The sequence below is a fragment of the Muntiacus reevesi genome, chromosome 3, assembly GCF_963930625.1.
Source record: "Muntiacus reevesi chromosome 3, mMunRee1.1, whole genome shotgun sequence".
In the NCBI taxonomy this organism is placed as follows: domain Eukaryota; kingdom Metazoa; phylum Chordata; class Mammalia; order Artiodactyla; family Cervidae; genus Muntiacus; species Muntiacus reevesi.
In genome coordinates, this window is record NC_089251.1 from 224,896,500 (window position 1) to 224,914,079 (window position 17,580).

The 17,580-nt window shown below is 40.5% G+C and overlaps 1 protein-coding gene across 1 annotated transcript in view; it reads left to right on the forward strand.

Annotated features, from left to right (window-relative positions):
• LYPD6 (LY6/PLAUR domain containing 6) overlaps positions 1–17,580 on the forward strand; it is a 121,466-nt gene that overhangs the window by 82,611 nt on the left and 21,275 nt on the right. The window contains exon 2 of the mRNA XM_065927843.1: positions 8,468–8,656. Within this exon, the coding sequence (XP_065783915.1) occupies positions 8,539–8,656 (118 nt within the window). The 5' untranslated portion in view covers positions 8,468–8,538. The remainder of the gene's footprint in view (positions 1–8,467; positions 8,657–17,580) is intronic.

A 17,580-nucleotide genomic window follows, 5' to 3' on the forward strand; every position in this document is an offset into this window, starting at 1 on the left:
AACTGGGCTATTTTGAACCCAAGAGCAAATGCGTTTGCAATTAAATCAACTTATAGCTATCATATAGTTTCTTTCTTTTGAAAAAATATTTATTTATGTGGCTGCACCAGGTCTTAGTTATGACATACAGGATCTTTAGTTGTGGCATATGGGATCTAGTTCCCTGAGTAGGGATTGAACCCCGGGCTCCATGCATTGGGAGTGTGGAGTCTTAGCCACTGGACCACCAGGGAAGTCCTTTTAACTATCGTATTGTTTCTGAGAATATTTTGAACTTTCACATTTTGGGAAGGTTTCTAAGATGAAAATTCCTAGAAAAAATAAAATGTAAACACGACATTTTTAAACATAGAGAAACATTTAGTGAAAAACACAAAAGCAAAACTTTCTCCAAATTGCTACTCCCTTCTAAGTAAATAAAAAATTGGCAGACTAGCTGAAATGTACCCAGCGTCCTGTTTTTTCCCAGAGAGTTCTTTGACTTTATCCCCTTATGGCTGTGTGCACTTCAAAACCATCTCGTCAGTTCTCTAGTACCTTCAAATTGATAGAGGAAGCAAACAAGCCTATGGCCAACAAGCAGAAGAGACCTAATACAGCATCTTTTAGAAACTTGAACATACTGCTAGACATATTTGGCCAGCATCATTTATCCTTCAAGAATTGAAGCATTTTTGATGCAATTGACCTCTATATCAGCTTAGGGCAAAATAGAAAGGCAGCTTTTCCCTATAACTCAAGCCCTTGCCAAGGGGTTCCTGAAAAAAAAAATACACATTCTTTAAAGCATTGATTTTTATGCAAATAGATCCTCAATTTAAATTGGGAATATGTGAACATCTATCACCCTTTAGGTTATGGAAATGAAGCATCAGTATCTATGAAGTCTGAAAGAGATAGTTCTCTATTATTGACATTTGAAAAAGCAACTCTAAACTTTTAGCTGATAAGAGCATATTTTAGTTGATAAAGTGCATATTTGTTGCAAAGGAAAATATAACCTAGTGTCTGGACCCTTTTGGAAGACTCTTGAATTGGTAAGAGCTCCTGATGTCAAGGGACAGAAAGTCTCTTCAAACGAGCTTGGGCAAAGTGTATTTATTGGATGGAGACTGAAGCATCCAAGGGAAGAGTTAAGAATTGATCAAAAAGCAAGGGTTGTACATAGCTTGGTTTCTGCTCTATCTCTCCTGTGTCTCTCTTGGCCAGCAAGCTTCATTCTCTTCTTCTTCCTCCTCCTTCTCCCTCCTTCCCCATGTTCTTCCACATGGGGAAGAACAGGACATACACATGCTCCTGAGTTTTACTTCTTGGGGGCTTCTCTTTCAGAGAGGGCTGATTAACAGTGTCCTGTGGGATGGCTTGTGAAAGAACATTGTGCTTGCCAATAGCAATGCACGGTATGTGTAAATAGAGGAGCCATTCCATTCAGAAGGGGAAGGTATAGGGCAAAACTGATTCCATACGCCCACGTGAACTGTATTCACTGTTTAAACCTTATATTTGATTTGAAAGTTGTAATGGAGTAATATTCCATTTTTACAGAAGTAAATCATGTCAGTAGGTAACCTCTCCACCTTCTGGCATTTGCTGAAATGTTCGTGTGAGCTTCCATTCATTTTATTTTGCACTTCTAGGCTAATGAAGTTACTTAGAAGTCTGTGTTATTTGTTGTAGTGGACATTGGTGTAATTCTGCTAGCCCAGCATCCAGTTTTCTTCTTCAGGTAAAAGCACCTAGATTTTCCTTTGGGAAACCAATATATCCATGTGATTTCCGTGAATTTGATGCTATGTGTTCGTCTCAGTGATGTGCTAGTCACCCAGCCCTGGCCAGTTATGGTCAAAGGGTGAAGCTTGCTCCTTTTTCAGGCTTTGCCTGGAACAGATGGGGAAAGGCCTCCCTGGGAATGCTTCTGAAACTGGTTACAGTTTGAGAAGACCTGAGTGAGAATAAAGGCAAGAGAGAGGACAAAACAGAAGTCCTCTCAGAGGGATAGAAATTTCTGATAGTGGGTTTAAAGTCCAGCTGTGTCTGAGCTGGACAGTCAAGTGATACAGTAAAATTCTCCCCCTCAACCCCTTTCCTTCAATTTAGGTTACAGCTTGTTTGATTTGGATTTCTATGCCTTCCAACCAGTGTGAAAAGCAGGATTATCTTCTTGAGCAGAACTGCAGTTCCTAGTTAGATCTCCTGCTCCAGTTCCTTATGTTCCAGACATCTATTTCTGCATATAAACCACCCCAAACCTGGTGGCATAAAGCAGTAACCATTATTTCATTTATCTCATGGTTTCTGTGGGTCAGGTATATGGGAAGGGCTTGGCTGGGCAGTTCTCGCTTGGAGTCTCCACGCAGTGGCAGTCGGACAGTGGCTGGATCTGGGGTGGAGGGGAGAAAAGGGAGCTGGAGCAGCTAGGGACCAGCAGGCAGCTCTCTCCTCAAGAGCTCTCAGTTGCTCTGTTTGGACGACTTGAACTTTCTCACATCATCTCGCCCAAAGTACCCAGACTGCTTGTGCAGCTTCAGCGTGAGTGTTTCAGAGCACTGGCTAGAAGTTGAATCACCTTCTGCGACCCAACTTTGAAAGTCACATGGTGTCATTTCCACCACACTCTGGTCAACTGGCCAGGAAGTTTGGCCCAGAATCAAGGGGAGAAATAGATCCCACCTCGTAACAGTGACCTGTCAACAGGTTTGTAGACATGTTTTAAAACCACCACATATCATGGGCAGTCCCCAGATTGTGAGACAGGTACTATGGTCAGAATTATATTTAAGTAGACTTAGTTTTGTGACATCATACCTTTAATTTATACTTTTGGGAGCTGGACTAACTTTTTTAGATCACTAAGGCACCAAGCCTAATCTATATATATTGACAATTGAATCAAGAATCAGGTTTTAGAATTCCATTTTGTTCTTATATTAAGGCAGTTCAAATTTTAATATGAGTAGCATTGAAAAATATTTATATTTGGGTTAGTTCTCTACTTTACAATTGCTTATATATTGACTTAGTATTGAGCCATGTCACTTAGTACTTAGTTAATATATCTGTAACTTCCAGAAGTGCTTCATTGTCATTTAGTGATCAGTTTAAGGAATAGGAAGTAATCTTCTCTTATGGATACTATATGAAATAGCAATTAGAATGTAGCTTTGTAAAGTTTGACCTGTGTTCTGACTCTGTTGCTTTGACTGTCTGACTAGAGTTAGAAATCCTCCTATATACCATCTAATACCATGGAGTAAAAATCAGAATGTCACTCTTTTCAACTTTCTCCCAAGTGGAAGAAGTCTAATAGATCTTGAACTAATTTTTTTTTCTGTTTCAGAATGTAGCAAGTAATCTATTGGAATAAACCCAGCAGTTGAGTAACTCATGCAAAGGTAATTTAGAGCACAAATTAAATCTGTCAGAATGGTATTAGATTTGCAAAAGCTCATAAATAACAAATGAAAGGTCACAGAACTGTGAAAATGAGAGTGTGCTTCTTCATAAGAGAGCTGTAGTCAGGGACGAATCCTCAGTGCATATTCAAATAGCAGTGCACAAAATGGAAATACAACATCTTTTCTAAATCTCTAGAACATTCCAAAGACACAGTGGACTCTAGGGAAAAGCATCAAAGTTCTAGAAATGACCTTTCATATCACTGAGTATGTCCAGCAGGGTATTTGTGGGGTGAAGGGATTAGAACTCCATCAACTACTGAGAATCTGAATAGAAAAGATACATCCCTGTCATCAGAGCCCATATTTCAGTAGCAGTTAGACTAATTGTGAATGCCTGCTGCTCATCTTTCACTTTTCGTCTCCTAGAAAATATTAATAGGTGAGTGGTGCTTCATGATTTATTGCAGAAATGTAAGCAGCTGGTGATATTAATAAATAGTCCTGCCCATCCTGTTTTCTCATGGAAAAGAGAGGTGGAAAAATAGCTCTGGCTACTATAAAGTAGATGAGCTCTTTTACTGTGCATTGTATACACACATGTTTTTTTCTTGTGTTGCACTGTGTTGCGCTTGACTTGTGTAAGGGAACACAATCTCTTTATAAAAAGCAATGTGTGGTCTTTATCAAAATTTAAAACTTTTGCTTATCAAAATATGTCATCAAGAAAGTGAAAAGTCCACACAGAGAAAGGGAGAAAACAGTTGCAAATCATATATCTGAGAAGGGTCCAGAGTCTAGCACATAGAAAGAACTCTTTATAACTCAGCAATAAAAAGATAACTCAATTTAAAGTGTGCGAAGTGTTTGAATAAATATTACTCCAAAGAAGATATGCAAATGACCAGTAAGCGCATGAAAATGTGTTCAACTCAGTAGTCATTTGGGAAATGGAACTCAAAGCCACAGTACACTTTGCACTCACTAACGTGGCTGTAATAAAATGTTTTGGTGAAAGTAAATGTTAGTGAAGAAGCAGAGAAATTTTACTGATGGGAATGTAAAATAGTGTAGTCATAGTGGAAAACCATTTGGCAGTTCCTCAAAAGGTTAAACATAGTTACCATAAGATCTAGCAGTTCCACTCTTAAGTATATACCCAAGAAAAATAAAAACATGTTTATACAAAAAATGTACATGAATGTTAATAATAGCATTAGTCACAAATAGACCAGAAGTGGAAAACACCTGAATGTCTATCAAATGATGAGTAGTATAACAAACAGTGAAATGTTACTCAGCGATAAAAACGAATCATATACTGATTAATATTACAACATGGGTGAATCTTGGAAACATTATACTAGGTGAAAGAAGCCAGATACAAAAGACTATATCTTGTATGATTCCATTTACATGAAATGTTCCCAATAAGCAAATCCATAGTGATAGAAAGTAGCTTAGTAGTTGCCAGGGAGTGGGGAGAGGAGAGAATTGGGAATGACTGCTAATGGGTGCAAGATTTCTTTCAGGGGTGATGGAAACATTCTAGACTAGATGATGGTAGCCCAATACTATGAACATACTAAGAGCCCCCACTAAATTGTATTGTTTTTAAATGATGAGTCTTATGTGATATGAATTTCATCTCAATAGAAAAAATTTTAAATAAAATAAAAATAACAAACCCTGAAACAAAAGCTTGTGGCATTTACAAGGTTTAATAGCACATGCACTTGGGACAAACCTTGAGTGTTACCTTAGATTCCTGTGGCTGGTGCCTTCTTTCTCTTTCTTGGTCAGAGGTGCATCCACATGGGGTTGACCCTCCACTCTGACTGCTGAAATATCGAGGAGTGAGTTCTTTGTGGAATGAAACTTGATCAGTGGGAGACAAGAGACAGAATGGCCCCAGGCAGATAAACTCTCCTTCCCTTCTTCCTCCATGGACCAACCACACGGAGTGCAGCTGCTCCTTGGAATCATCTCTTTGTGACTTGTTATGAAGTGGTGAGCAGCATAGTAACATAGGATCACATTGCTTTATATTTTCTAGCTTCATCTTAACCTCTGTCTATTTTTCCCTCCTGTTCTTTTTCCTTTACCCTCATTGTCTTGGGTTTGTTCCTCCCATTCTTGCTGTTCTATCCTTTCTATATATAATAGTTTACATCTGCTAACCCCAGCATCCCACTCCATCCCTCCCAGGACCCTCTCCCCCTTAGCAAACCCAAGTCTGTTCTCTAAGGACAACTTGTAGTACACTTTTTAATATAATTGTATTTATTTATTTACTGTTGACTGTGCTGGGTCTTTGTCGATGTGCGGGCTCTTCTCTAGTTGCAGGGAGGGGGGGCTGCCCTCTAGTTGCGGTGCTCTGGCTTCTCACTGTGGTGGCTTCTCTTGATGTGCAACAGGGATTCTAGAGAGCATGGGTGTCAATAGTTTCGGCACGTGGACTCCACAGTTCGGGCTCCCGGGCTCTAGAGCACAGGCTCATGAGTTGTGGCGTGGGGGGCTTAGTTGCTCCATGGCATGTGGGAATCTTCCTGGACCAGGGATCAAACCATGTCTCCTACACGGGCAGGCAGATTCCTTATCATTGAGCCAGCATAGTACAGTTTTAAGGTTGGCAGTATTATCCTCATTTTGCAGATGAGGAAACTGGAGCACAGAGTTGTTAAGTAACTCACTTAAGGTTGCACAGCAAGAGTACTGGAGTAAGGTTTCAAATTCAGGCATCTCACTCTTCCCCTCTATGTGTTACTCCCGCATGATCAATGCAAGCTGTGAAATGAAGGCTCTTGGCTGGGTAGCCATGCCCAAGAGGTTGAAGTAAGGTTAATTTCAGATGACATTAAGTAATGCTTGATGCTTATACAAGGACTGTGCAGAGGGAGACATTTAAATCAATAACTGGAAGGAATACTGTGGTTGAAAGATGCTTTAATGAAAATGAGCCTCTTGCAATGTTTGGTATGTGTTGACATCAAGTTTCAGATTAAAAAGAACTTAAGATTGGTAACTAGTTGATATTTAATGTTAAATTATTCAAAATAAAACCAGAAAGCTTTCCTCACCATCCCTCTCGAACTGAGCCCAGATTGTGAGGAGACTGGTGTCAGTGCGATTCCTTCTGGGGGTCCAGGGGGCGCTGTGCGAATCTGTCCCTCAGATGCTGTCTCACTCGACCTAGTGGATGTACACGGAAGTACTCTTACCTCCGTTTCAGATGAGATAAACGTGTCTGTCACTCATGGAGGGAAAGAGATCCTTGATGCTTGTTTTCTCATCACACTATTTAACCAAGTGCCAAGCACAGTGCCTGGCAGTCGCATTATAAAGTGAATGAGCCTCTCCTTCCCTTTCTGAATGCAAACCTGTTTGGGGGAACCAAATTATAAATGGAAGAGAGTGTAGTGAGTGTGAAATTGGCAAGGCTGGAATCATCAGGCTGTTACATGGTGATAAGGGTTTGACTCCCTTTTCTAGCAATTCATCTATTTAAAACAAAATAACACACCAATCCATTTGGAGTTAATTTGAGTGTATCATGCACTGTTGGGTGTCAGTTCATCTTTTTCACAGTTTTTTATAAAGTTATCATACTATTATATAATATTTTCCTATTCTGTGATTTTGAAAAATAGTTCTATGTCTGAGCTCCCTAGAGTGTTCTATTTTTCTGAATTCATTTTTATGCTTTCTCTCATTCTGTTCTGATTAATATTACTCTGTACTGTGTTCTAATATCTGATAAATCCATATTGATTTTTTTTATTGATTTTGATTTGTAATATATTTACTCTTGTTTTCTGTTTGTTTTGGCAGAATAACTTTAGGATTATTTTGTTATGCTGTTTTTAAAATGTCATTGAATATTTGTATCAGAATTTGTAAACAAAATGTCCAAATTATTTTTTTAGCCAGTTTAAAATAAAGTGAATATCTAACTTGACCCATTGCATGGGTGCTCAAATGATGGTATTCTAAGTAAGTAAGTAAAGATTTTACTGCCATCAACTTAATTGAAAAGAATAGAGTCCAAATAAAGGATAGAATGATGATAGCTTAGTGTTACAGTAACACATTGATCTCATTTTTTCAGGTTTTGTTATATACCATGAATCAGTCTTTGGAAGAACACAGTATCACCTAGTTTTAAATGTGGTCTCAATGGCCAGACTGGGCATGCACTTAGTCGCTTCAGTCGTGTCCGACTCTTTGTGACCCTGTGGACTGTAACCCACCAGGCTCTTCTGTTTGTGGGATTTTCCCAGCATGAATACTGGAATGGGTTGCCATGCCTTCCTTCAGGGGATCTTTCCGACCCAGGGATCCAATCTAGGTATCGTATGTCTCCTGCCTTTGCAGGCAGGTTCTCTACCAGACTCCCTGGGTTTAAATCGACTCCTCTATATGTTTGCTGGACTTGTTACCTCACACTGGGATGGTAAGAGTGCCTATTTCATAGGGTTATGAGGAGAACCAGCTGATACATACTAAGGACTTCAACAGTAAGCAGCCAATAATGTTCGTTATGTGAAGGAGATTTTGAGCTATAAAGACACATTTTGGTTCATTGGGGAGGCCAATTTACCTCTGTATCTTTTTTCTCCTCTAATCTGAAAGTCTAGCCTGTACAGGTTTGTATGGGCAGCATGACCCAGTGCGGCTGTACTCTCATCCCTGGCGTTTGCTGTTATCAAAGAAATGCTTCTGAGCTTCTGCACCTGACTTATTTATTGTCGATTCTGGCAGCCATCCCCTGGCCTCCTGGCAAAAATAGCTGGATTTCATTAAAATTCAATCTCTCTTGATACCATCTCTGCTGGATATTAGAAGGGACTGCTAGCAGTGGAGCTTTAGCAACCTAATTAAGAATGGATTTGGGTTGAAATTTTCTAAGTGCTCTAAAATTACAGTCTATAAAGTTTCTCTCCCTGTCTACCCACATCCTTGTGCCCTGGGCTCCCTGTTTCTCCCCAGCTCATCCTGCCAGCAGAAGCTGGGCCGAGTCTCTGTGACTTTCCCCATTTAGACACTGAGATGACTCTGGCTTCGTATTTCAGGTGCAAATCCTCTTGCATCGTCTGGAGTCCCCGCTCCCAGGTCCCCTGGATGAGTGAAGCCTCGGTCTGCCATGGAAGCTGGCCCCGCCCTGGCCTGGCTGCTGCTCCTCAGTCTGCTGGCTGACTGTCTGAAAGCCGCCCAGTCCCGGGACTTCACCGTGAAAGACATTATCTACCTCCACCCTTCAAGTAAGACTCCCTTCTCTTCGCTGCAGAAATGTCACCTGATTTCAAATAAGATTTGAAAGCTGAAAACTGGCCAGGAGTAGGTAGCCTTCCATGTGGGGGTAACCTGGTGACTAAATTGTTGGGAGTGGACGTGCTGGGCTTCCCAGGTGGCACTCGTGGTAAAGAACCCACCGGCTAATGCAAGAGATGCAGGAGATGCAAGAGATGCAGGTTTTGATCCTTGGGTCAGGAAGATCCCCTGGAGGAGGAAATGGCAACCCACTCCAGAATTCTTGCCAGGAAAATCCCATAAACAGAGGAGCCTGGTGGGCTACAGTCCATGGAGTTGCAAAAGAGTCAGACATGAGTTAGCTATTGAGTATGCACACATGTGCATGCTACCAAAATATGCTGTGCGTGTTTACCTCCCCCTTTTACAGGGTGTTTGTTTTTAAGTCAAATGTTAGTCTTGTTTGCTCTGTTCCCTGCCCCATGGCTCTGACTCTGAACCCTCTTCTCTCTGACTGTGCCAGGTCTCAGTCAGTTATCAAAGTAAATGACCGAGTCCCAGAGGAAGGTGTTGGTAAAAGATCAGGTCTTTATAAGCAAGATAATAGCTGGCCTTCCTGTCTGTGCATCTAATTCTCAGTTTCAGCATAATTGCCTCTCACCACTTCCTATTGCCTATCACTTTCAGTTTCCTGTGTTTAAGAGTTATCTTCAGAGTGCAGAATAATGTGTGTCCCAGGTCCCTTCCCCGGAGTGTCTGACTGCATGTAGCTGGGGCGGTCCCCATGGATTTTTGCTTTCAGCAAGAATTCAGGCAGGTGATTCTGCTGCTGCCTATATTCTAAGAATCGCACCTTGGGAAACACAGCAGCTTAGCTTCCTCTATTGGTCACCATCTCTGTATTTATCTCATCTTTTATATTTGCTTGACCCTCTGCTGGATTACCAGCATGGTGGTGAGTGTGTGTTGGTTGCTAAGTCTTGTCTGACTCTGTGACCCCATGGATGGTAGCCAGCCAGGCTCCTCTGTCCATGGAATTCTCCAGGCAAGAATACTGGTGGTAGTGAGAGGCGGGTATTTAGTCTGTGGGCTGACCTTTTAGCATTTGCCTCAAGGTGTATCACTCTTTTCAAATGTTCTGTTTGACAACCTTTTTTGAGCATGTACTGTGTGTCAGGCGTCATGATGTGAAAGGCATGAGAGATGTAAAGGCAAACCAACCATAGTCCTTGCTTTTGAGGAACTTGCAGTCTGCAAGGTAGAGGCAGTCACTTGGACTCCTTTGATGCTACATAGTTAAAAATTTAATGTCTTCATGTTCTGGTTAAATGAGAGATGGTTCAAGGAATGCACAGGGGCTTGGACTCCACCTGACCTTGGGTGAGCACCTCTGTCAGCTACTTCATAGCCTTCTGACTTGAAATAAATTCTCTAACTTTGTGAAGAGTAAGTAAAAGAACACACACAAAGCACTTAGCACTGTGAGCCGTGTGTGTGTGCTAAGTCGCTTCAGTCATGTCCGACTCTGTGCAGCCCTATGGACGGTAGCCCACCAGGCTCCTGCGTTCATGGGGTTCTCCAGCCAAGAATACTGGAGTGGGTTGCTATTTCTCCTCCAGTGGACCTTCCCGACCCAGGGATTGAACCCATGTCTTTTGCGTCTCCTGCATTAGCAGGCAGGTTCTTCACCACTAGTGCCACTGGGAAGCCTGTGAGTCATAGTAAATGCTTAGTAAATGTTAGGAGAATCTTTTAAAGTTTGATCTCTACATTTCTAGCATGGTTAGAATGATGCATACCCTTTAGTATTGTATTGTGGACTAGAAATAATATTTGTAAAGTACAAGGCAAATACGTAACATGAAATCAGATGTTTATTATTTATGCTATTGTAATCGACTCAGATAGTAAACTGAGAATGCTAAATGTACATCACTAATTTTTTTTATCACTAATTTTTTAAACTCCAAATGTATTTTTGATTGGCAGCTAGTAGTTTCTTTAGATTTATTGTTCTCACCAGTATAGGCTGGTGTCTACTGGTTAATTGTGTGGAAAGCTTATTTGGCTGTTTTTCCAAGGCAGTTTATTTTAGTAACATTCATGAAAAGAGAGTGCTTTGCTAGTTTTTCTGTTTTCTAGGGTTGCATTGTGTTATTTTCTCCAAGGGCCTCCCTAGTGGCTCAGATGGTAAAGAATTTGCCTGCAGTGCAGAAGACCCTGGTTCAATCCCTGGCTTAGGAAGATTTCCTGGAGAAGGGAATGACCACCCATCCCGGTATTCTTGCCTGGAGAATTCCATGGACAGAGGAGCTTGACAGGCTACAGTCCATGGGGTCACAGCCATGCTTTTTTTAATTGGAGTTGGTGAAAAAAAAAAAGCCTAGGTTCCGGTCTCTTGTGTTTGATTGCCCGGACTTAAAGCTTCTATGGGATTCTTTGTTTGCTTCAGTGACAGATTCAGAAGTCGCTGGACCTCATAACAGACCCATGCCTGGCCTTCTCTGAGGCTGTGATTGTATGCACAGAGTGGGAAGGAAAATTAAGAGGGGTTGATTTAAGTGATAAAGAACCAGACAAACACATATGCTGCTTCTGCATCAGTGGTATGGTGTGCCAGTGCTGGTGTTGGGTGCACCTCTGTTTATTTATTTTTGGCTGTGTTGGGTCTTATTGTTGTGTGCAGGTTTTCTCTAGTTGTGACAAAGGGGGGCTACTCTTCTTTGTAACTTGGGCTTCTTTTTGCAGTGGCTTCTCTTATAGCAAAGCATGGGCTCTAGGAACACGGGCTCAGTTGTTGTGGCCCTTGGGCTCAGTCGCTCCACAGCATGTGGGATCTTCCCAGACCGAGGATCAAACCCGTGTCCCCTGCACTGGAAGGCAGATTCTTAACCACTGGGCTACCAAGGAAGTCGCAAATGGGACCATATTTGGAAAGTCCGTTTCAGAATGGGATCTTTGAATGATGATCTTTGAATAACACAGGAGGGGCAACCATATATGCTGTTTAGAAATTGATGGAAAATTTCCACTCAGGTGACCTATGTTACTTGATGCTTTTGAACTGTGGTGTTGGACAAGACTCTTGAGAGTCCCTTGAGCTGCAAGGAGAACCAACCAGTTCATCCTAAAGGAAATCAGTCCTGACTATTCATTGGAAGGACTGCTGCTGAAGCTGAAACTCCAATACTTTGGCTAGCTTATGCAAAGAACTGACTGATTTGAAAAGACCCTGATGCAGGGAAAGATTGAAGATGGGAGGAGAAGGGGACGACAGAGGATGAGATAGTTGGAAGGCATCACCAACTTCAATGGACATGAGTTTGAGTAGACTCTGGGAGTTGATGATGGACAGGGAGGCCTGGCGTGCTGCAGTCTGTGGGGTTGCAAAGAGTCGGACATGACTGAGCAACTGAACTGAATGGAACTGATCTATGCTAATTGAATAGAGACATGGCCTGATTAAAAAGAGCTCACTATACAGAAGGAAATGCAAAAAGGCAAAATGGTTGTCTGAAAAGGCCTTACAAATAGCTCAGAAAAAAAGTGAAGCTAAGGGCAAAGGAGAAAAGGAAAGATATACCCATTTGAATGCAGAGTTCCAAAGAACAGCAAGGAGAGATAAGAAAGACTTCCTCAGTGATCATTGCAAAGAAATAGAAGACAATAACAGAATGGGAAAAATTAGAGATCTCTTCAAGAAAATTAGAGATACCAAGGGAACATTTCATGCAAAGATGGGCACAATAAAGGACAGAAATGGCATGGACCTAACAGAAGCAGAAGATATTAAGAAGAGGTGGCAAAAATACACAGAAGAACTATACAAAAAACATCTTCATGACCCAGATAACCATGATCGTGTGATCACTCACCTAGAGTCAGACATCCGGGAATATGAAGTCAAGTGGGCCTCAGGAAGCATCACTATGAACAAAGCTAGTGAAGGTGATGGAATTCCAGTTTAGCTATTTCAAATCCTAAAGATGATGTTGTGAAAGTGCTGCACTCAATATGCCAGTATATCTGGAAAACTCAGCAATGGCCACAGGACTGGAAAAGGTCAGTTTTCATTCCAACCCCAAAGAAGGGGCAATGCCAAAGAATGTTCAAAGTACTGCACAGTTGCACTCATCTCACATGCTAGCAAAGTAATGCTTAAAAATTCCCCAAGCCAGGTTTCAACAGTATGTGAACTGTGAACTTTCAAATGTTCAAGTTGGTTTTCTAAAAGGCAGAGGAACCAGAGATCAAATTGCCAACATCCACTGGATCTTCGAAAAAGCAAGAGTTCCAGAAAAACATTTACTTTTGCTTCATTGACTATGCCAAAGCCTTTGACTGTGTGGATCACAACAAACTGTGGAAAATTCTTCAAGAGATGGGAATACCAGGCCACCTGACCTGCCTCCTGAGAAATCTGTATGCAGGTCAGGAAGCAACAGTTTAGAACTGGACGTGGAACAATGGACTGATTCCAAATCGAGAAAGGGGTATGTCAAGGCTGCATATTGTCATCCTGCTTATTTAACTTATATGCAGAGTACATCCTGCAAAGTGCCAGGCTGGATGAAGCACAAGCTGGAATCAAGATTGCCAGGAGAAATATCAGTAACCTCAGATACACAGATGATACTGCCCTTCTGTCAGAAAGCAAAAAAGAGCAGAGCTAAAGAGCCTCTTGATGAAAGTGAAAGAGGAGAGTGAAAAAGCTGGCTTAAAACTCAACTTTCAGAAACCTAAGATTGTGGCATGTGGTCCCATCACTTCATGGGAAATAGATGGGGAAACAATCAAAACAGTGAGAGACTTTATTTTTTGGGGTTCCAAAATCACTGTAGATGGTGACTGCAACCATGAAATTAAAAGATGCTTTCTCCTTGGAAGAAAAGTTATGACAGTGTATTAAACCTAGACAGTGTATTAAAAAGCAGAGACATTACTTTACCAACAAAGGTCTATCTAGTCAAAGCTATGGTGTTTCAAGTAGTCGTGAATGGGTGTGAGAGTTGGAATATAAGGAAAGCTGAGCATGGAAGAACAGATGCTTTTGAACTGTGTTGTTGGAGAAGACTCTTGAGAGTCCCTTGGACTACAGGGAGATCCAACCTGTCAATCCTAAAGGAAATCAGTCCTGAATATCCATTGGAAGGACTGATGCTAAAGCTAAAACTCCAATTCTTCGGCCACCTGATGAAAAGAACTGACTCATTGGGAAAGACCCTGCTGCTTGGAAAGATTGAAGGTGGGAAGAGAAGGGGATGACAGAGAATGAGATAGTTGGATGGCATCACCGACACGATGGACATGAGTTTGAGTGGGCTCCAGGAGTTGGTGATGGACAGAGAAGTCTGGCATGCTAAAGTCCAAGGGGTCACAAAGAGTCAGACACGACTGAGCGACTGAACTGACTGATAAAAGAAGTGATGGAGTTTTCTGATGTGATTTTGGAATATGGAGAAGGGCAGAGGCAGTTGTTCGTCAGCTACACTGTATGTTGATTCACCCACAGGTCTGGGCTGAGTTCTCTTTCAGAGAACTGGTCACGAGGAATGTAAGTTCGTGCTGGATTCAAGTTCCTGTCCACGTTTCCCAGTTGGCCAGAACTTGGTTTATTCTGCACACTTTAAAGCCGAGTTAACTTCACATTTCTCTGCACTATTTCAGAAGTTTTCGGTGTGAGTTTGCTTGTTTTTACGTTTGGAATTTTTAAATGGTCATGGTCGTCTGCCCTTGAGCAGTACCTAGTAGACTGAGTTTAGATAAAGCTATCTCTCCACAAATAAGCAGGTTTCTGTAGAACACAGATAATAAAAAATAGATGAGGGAAGTGTGGGATTATTTTGATTTTGAATTATTAATATAATCGCCTCACTTTGTAGATGGAGGCACAGATAGCTTTCTTGGGGTCAGTGAGTGAGCCCGATTCCATTAATATTAGATACTGCTCAGAACCTGCCCAAGGAGAAATGCAGTGATGCTCGAGATGTGAGAAGACACACGTTTTCTACACCAGACAAACATGAACTCATTTCTCAGAGACCCCAAACAGCCCTCAGAGATAACAAGGTGTGGGACTGGAACCTGGGTTGTCAAAGTTCAACCTCCCATGACTAATCTGCTTTGCTCTCTGGTTCCCTAATCTTTGAAGTTTTTAAGCCTTTAAAAGAAATAAACTTAATGGCTTTCAAACTTAAGGCACCATCCTCAATAACATTCTTTTTCATCATTTATATGTTTTTTCTTTTTCATGTGAAAAATGATGGATTTCTTCCTAGCCCATAATTAAAGTACCACAAGCCTAATAAAAACCTTTAAAGCAGGTGTTCATTTTAAGAGACATGGAGCTACTTATTTGGTTAGACTTCATGCATGATAGCAGAATTTAACATCCTAAGTGACTTCAGCCTGTTCTTGGCCTCTTTTCTGTCCTTGTAATAGAAACCTTTCCAGAGGAATCCAGTTTTCCTCTGGTTGCATATCCTGTGGCTTTTCTTAATCGTGTGGACCAAAGAGATCTCTCTCTGCAGGTGGCTTGTTCACGCCCAGATAGTGAGCCAGTGAAAATTTTCCATAGTTCTACTTTACAAGAGGGCTTCCCTAGTGGCTCAGACATTAAGAATCTGACTACAATGCTGGAGACTGGGGTTCAATCCCTGGGTTGGGAAGATCCCCTGGAGAAGGGAATAGCTACCCACTCCAGTATTCTTGCCTAGGAAATTGTAGGGAGTAAGAAGACTGTCTAGAAAGGTCCCAGGAAATGCATTTCTATCAGGAATATACTCATGGTATTAAAATTATACTGACAACATGTTGTTGCCTAATGGACAGAGAAGGTCAGTTTATTCGATTTCTAGAAATTTTGTGTTTGCATCCAGTTTCCAAAAACAATGGAAATTAATTTAGCAAGAATGAAAAATAAAAGTTTGGATACATTATGCATCAGTATATGTTTTTAAAACAAGACTCTCTTCTCATCATGGTTTTGGTAACTTAAGGCCTTTTTCCAGGTGAAATTTCCAAGAGATGGAAACAGAGACGAAATCTTTCCTGATGCCTTACAAATGAATTATGGTCGGTTGAACTATGGCTGACCAGGAGAGTTAATGGACAGATTATATTACAGGGAGTAACTGGGCACTTTGGCTTTTCTTTTTTTCTTTACAATCACCTTCTCATGAGGGACCAAGGACTTATGCCCTGAAATACAGAGTACTAAGCTTATTAACTCTGTGATCAAGAGCCAAATTAGATTCATTCGCAGCTGGGGCCACAACAATTTGAAACCCTACTTGCTTTGTAATGCTTTGAAGTAACAAAGAAGAAAATAGCACATCTCTTAGAAACCTCTTTCCGTCCTTAAAAAAAAAAAAAAGAAAACAAAACTTTTTTATCAGATGCAGTATCAGTTAGCAAGTTAGTGGAGATATAATTGTTCATCTGTAGACCTTGCTTTTTAGCTAAATATTTCCAGGATGGGGAACTTAACCATTACATAGTATTGTGTTGTAATTATTGACTGAAAGCTGAGTCTGTTTTCAGAGATTTGTCACCGAAAAGGATTTGATTATTCACTGATCACTACTACCTGCCAAGATATAAGTACAAGTTCCTAAAAGTAAATGTTAGCCTGTCATTGTTGAGAATGCACACAGATATGAAGTTGTGGATTCAAAAATAAAGCTCACCAAAAATGAGATCATTTGGTTAATTGTCAATGGTCCATGCTGATAAACACATTCAGAGATAAATGATTTTAAACAGAGCATATATTCCTGTTTAAAGTTTTATATACTTTGAGTTAATTTCAGAGTCTAGGCCTACTTGTATAAGAAATGGCAGTGTTTAATATTGTCACTAGTCTTGCAAAAGATAATTTTGAAGACTCTATTAATCCAAATTTGGGAACACTGCAACTTACTAGTGCTAGGTTCTCAATGAGTTTATTTTTGGAATGGCTGGATCATCAATCTTCGTTCAAAGTTCTTAATTTATCTCTTTGATGGGAAACTTTCCAAGAATAACTAATCCAGCATTCCAGCTAAAAATCTTACTGGCTGCTGTGACAGACAGATAAGATTGGATACTCTAGTGAATTAATCATGCAAGCTGAAGTATTATGGTTAACTTGCAGTCATAAACCTTGGTGAATATGATCATTTTTTGAGAAATGCTCTTCTTTGACAAATCATTTGCATTTTTTTCAAAACTCCTGCTTTAATAATTCTACTTCAAATCTTACAAAGTTCTTTCTGTTATACTTTTTTATATATTGAATATCTTGAAGTAGGTAGCAAAGCTATTTTTAATGTATCCAATCAGGATAATTTCCTAAAATACTTTGTATGGTTTTTAATGATGATATCTATAAAAATAATCTAATTAAAATGTCCATAAGAATATTGAGTGCCTTTTGGAATATGAGAATCTATTTATTCTAAATTCTTTAGGTGTGTACTTACCTAAACCAGAACCTTTTAACTTGAATGTAACCCACCTATCTAGGCAGTAGGATGTAAATATAGAAAAATTTTCTATGTGTAGTTTTACAAAACACTTGACTTCTGCTTTATTATAATTACATGATAGCGAGAGCATGTTTAACCAGAATGAAATTTTCTCTCTGGGAATGCAGTGGTCGGATGGCTATGACTAGGCTGCCTTACATTCCTCATTTTTTAAGACAACCCATGCTCTCAGAATCATTCTGCTTATGAACTTGAGTCACCAGTCACCAGTCACTAGGAAGAACATAGAACTCTCAAATGGGCCTGTTAAATGTTCCAGTTATCTGTCTTTTTTAAACAGCTTATGACTTTTGATCATGTTAGCTTATTGGATATTGTCAGAGTCAGCTCTGTGAAATATTGCAGGCAAGTACGAGGATGGGCAGCTCTTCTAGGCAAGGTGAAAATCAAAGTTATATCTGGCCCAT